This window comes from Physeter macrocephalus, unplaced genomic scaffold (genome assembly GCF_002837175.3).
Source record: "Physeter macrocephalus isolate SW-GA unplaced genomic scaffold, ASM283717v5 random_364, whole genome shotgun sequence".
NCBI lineage: Eukaryota > Metazoa > Chordata > Mammalia > Artiodactyla > Physeteridae > Physeter > Physeter macrocephalus.
In genome coordinates this window covers 37,571-41,063 of record NW_021145652.1, presented here as the reverse complement: position 1 = coordinate 41,063, position 3,493 = coordinate 37,571, and the positions used below count along the sequence as shown (strand labels likewise).

Genomic DNA, 3,493 nt, shown 5'->3' with positions numbered 1-3,493 from the left:
AGAACCCAGACCTTCAGACTTGTCTGGTGCAAACTTCACTGTAACCTGGACACATGCCTTCCTTGGCTTCAGCTCAGCAAACCCACATGGAGGGTCTACTCCTGATTTAATGATTTAGTGCATACAAATAAGAATTTCTGCTGTTGTTCACACTCTCAACAGGGAGAGGATAGTTACCTCGGCATGGGAGACCAGGGTCAACCAGGCAGGAGTACAAATAGTGGACCCAGGGTGCTGACTGCAGTGAGCGCAGCCTGGAAGTGTCTCGACAGGGACTTGAGACTCAATTTGGATGTTGGTACATCTTGCGGGCAGAGATAGCTTTTGAAAGGGCTGTGAAGGTATGGTTGCTAAAGGCTGCGGTGGCAGGGAGGTGCTCCTGGCAAAAGAAACAGCACGCACACTTCACGCCCCACCTGCCCTTCCAGGCTCTCCGGGGAGTGGTCCTAGACTATTCCAGGGCTGATCCCGCTCCCTGACTCTCTACACTTCCGTAATTTAAAAGGATTCCTCTTCATCTTGTTTTGAAAGTCACTCTTATCTTCCCAACTAGATTTGAAGCTCCTTAAAGCCAAGAATGAGGTCACACTTCCATTCTCTCCAAACACTATAGGGACCTGGTGATGGCTTTTGCCCACACTGACCATGGGAAGAGTTCTGAATTCCCCAAGGAAGCTTCACACCTTTGACAATGTTTTATTTTTTTCTTTTGAAAGATTTCCCATCCTGGCTTTCTCAGAAGCCTAGACTTTGGCCACCCACCCCCCTAGCAGTGGGGAGGGGGGTGGCTGTTCAGGGATCCTTCTATTTGGGGCGCTGGGGCTCCTGGGTTCTCCCTCTGGCTCGGGGTGGGGGACAGGGAAGGCGGGAGCACGCTCCCAACCCAGCCCCGCAGCACGCAGACCTCCCCTCATGTCGTGCAACCCAACCCGGCTCTGTGTGAACTGGCAGCCGCCACCCGGCCGCTCACAATGACTATGTTCCCTTTGACTATGTTTTGATCACTGAGGTTCAACCTAAAGGTTTGCTACGCGTCCATACGAAGGATCTCTGAGACGTTAAGTGGAAAACAAGGTACAGAACAGTATACATTGTGTCCCCCTGTACACACTCAAAATTATTTCTGGAAAGAAAGGTGATATTGGTGGCCGCAGGGGAGGGAAAATGCGAGGGCCAGGGGACAGGAGTGGAAAGGAGATTGACTCTTCACCTTCAAATTTTGAACCATGAGCATGTATGACTTTTTCTTTAATTATGCAACAAATAATTTTTTTAAACGTCTTCATTACTATGACAAAGAAACCACCTTTTGAATCCCAGAAAGATAAGGTTTCTGAGAATGAGGGAGCCACGATCGCTCCTCTGAGAACAGAACCAACTGCTCCACCGGCCGCAGTCTTCCTCCCAAGGCCAGGCCCGGTATCTGGCACCCAACGGTTGCCTAATGTCGAATGGATGTCATTTACTTCCGCATCTAAATGTAAAGCATTCCCTAAACAACAAGAGGTATTGTACAACAGTGGTAAAGGTGGGGGGGAGAAGCAGCATGGCTGAGAATGGCTTCTGCCTCATGTACTCAGTGACCTTCCATTACCTGAGCCCCATGTGCAAGGTGTACAGTCTGTGGGGTGTGGGCCCCGCCCCTGACATGCCAGGAGACAGAAGAGACTGCACACAGGAACAGGGGGGAAAAGCTACACAAGGTTTAAAGTAAGAAGTTTCTGGAGCAGCAAATTACTGATAGCTGAAAACTAATAGCTGAAGGGTGTTTTATTTATTCAGTAAAAGATAAGGAAATGAAGAAAGAGGAGAGTCGGTAAAAACTCGTAAGCACGCCCTGACACCAGGGAGGAAGGTGGATGCCGCTGAAGAGCGTCCTCCCTCTTGGCAACCCAGTTACCTACAGAGAAGTCATCTGAATTCAGTCTTCAGCGGGATGTAATCACTCATTCACTCAACAAATCTTTCCTGAGCAGCCTACTACCTGCAGGTCTGTGCTAACCGTCTCCAGCACTCAATCCATGAGATGAAAGTTATAGTTTTGGCCTTGGTCCATCAATGGTAGGTCCTCATTCTAACTGCAAAGCACGAGGCAGCCTGGCCGCTCAAGCAAAAAGTACAAAGATTAGCTGCAGACACAGCTGGCCAGGGAACCACACCTGATGTGCAAGTAAAAGTCTGATGGGTCAAGAGAAGAGAAACATACCAGAGAATCAAATGTGAACACAAAACTCCCAGCAAACCTACTCAGAATGAGTCCCATTCAAACAATACTTCCAAAGGTTTCCTCATGCTATTTACAATTTTAAAGTAAATTTACTTTATAAGCACCAAGGAATTCTTTGTTTAATACCGCCCTAACATAAAAGTTCACATAACTGCTTCTTCAAACCATGATACAGAGCTTTATGACAACCTAGAAGTGGGAACCAAAAGAAGGCAAACATGATGCCTTAGAGATCAAGAAACATTTACACAGTTCAACTGTTAAAAATAGTACAACATGCACGTAGTGAATCCGGTTTGGATGTCAGTATACACAGCATACAAGTTCTTCAGGGAGGTGAGAGGCCTGTCGACTGTTCTCCAGGTGCCCCCAAATGCTGGGCCTGTGGATCGTCTTTCAGAGACTGGTTCTCCTCCAACGCAGTCTGGGGCTCGACACCCATGGGTTCAGATTTCCAGGAAATGTGACTACCGTCCTGTTGCTTAAAAGGCCAGATATAAGTACATCACACAGATGTTATGACTTTCACTCAATTAATCAGCTGAAGCTATATGACTAGCACATTCTATCACTGACTCAAAAATCTAACATTAATATCTCAGGTCAAATTTGATTACAACAAACAATAGACATGATAAAAGTCTCTACAGAACCACGATTTTAAAAGCCCTCATGACAACTCACTTGTTCCAAGCAGCAATCCTTACCACAAAATTCTAGTCTATTCAATCTAACAGTATTTGACCTGGAGCCACGGTTGGGGAAAGAAAACCAAGCCTTCCTTTAACCTCCGACAAACAGACAACCAATCCTAGTAACAGTTTTGCTAATAAAATACTCACAGTCCTTGCTTCTCCTACTCGTCGTAAAATGACACCTTCTGCCAATAAAGCCTTCCCTGCTTCCACAAATAACTTCTCTTCATCTGTTTCTCCAAGTTTCTGTAGCTCAATGTACTTCTCCACAAACCTAGAATTCCAAGCAGTCACATCTTCAGTCTGTATGTTAAGAGTTGTCAAGACATGCTATTACACAGTCCCGAGTATTCCCTTAAGAGAACTTCCTAGGGAGTTTGGGATTGACAGGTACACACCGCTCTATTTAAAACAGATAACCAGGGCTTCCCTGGTGGCGCAGTGGTTGAGAGTCCGCCTGCCGATGCAGGGGACACGGGTTCGTGCACGGGTCCGGGAGGATCCCACATGCCGCGGAGCGGCTGGGCCCGTGAGCCATGGCCGCTGAGCCTGCGCGTCCGGAGCCCGTGCT

General features: G+C 47.4%; 1 protein-coding gene across 1 annotated transcript in view; it reads right to left on the bottom strand.

Moving 5' to 3' along the window:
• Nucleotides 1-1,230: 1,230 nt before the first annotated feature.
• MRPS23 (mitochondrial ribosomal protein S23) overlaps nucleotides 1,231-3,493 on the bottom strand; it is a 6,212-nt gene continuing 3,949 nt past the window's right edge. Inside the window, exons 4-5 of the mRNA XM_007126843.4 lie at nucleotides 3,070-3,196; nucleotides 1,231-2,708 (exon numbers count right to left, since the gene is read on the bottom strand). Of these exons, the coding sequence (XP_007126905.1) occupies nucleotides 2,556-2,708; nucleotides 3,070-3,196 (280 nt within the window). The 3' untranslated portion in view covers nucleotides 1,231-2,555. The remainder of the gene's footprint in view (nucleotides 2,709-3,069; nucleotides 3,197-3,493) is intronic.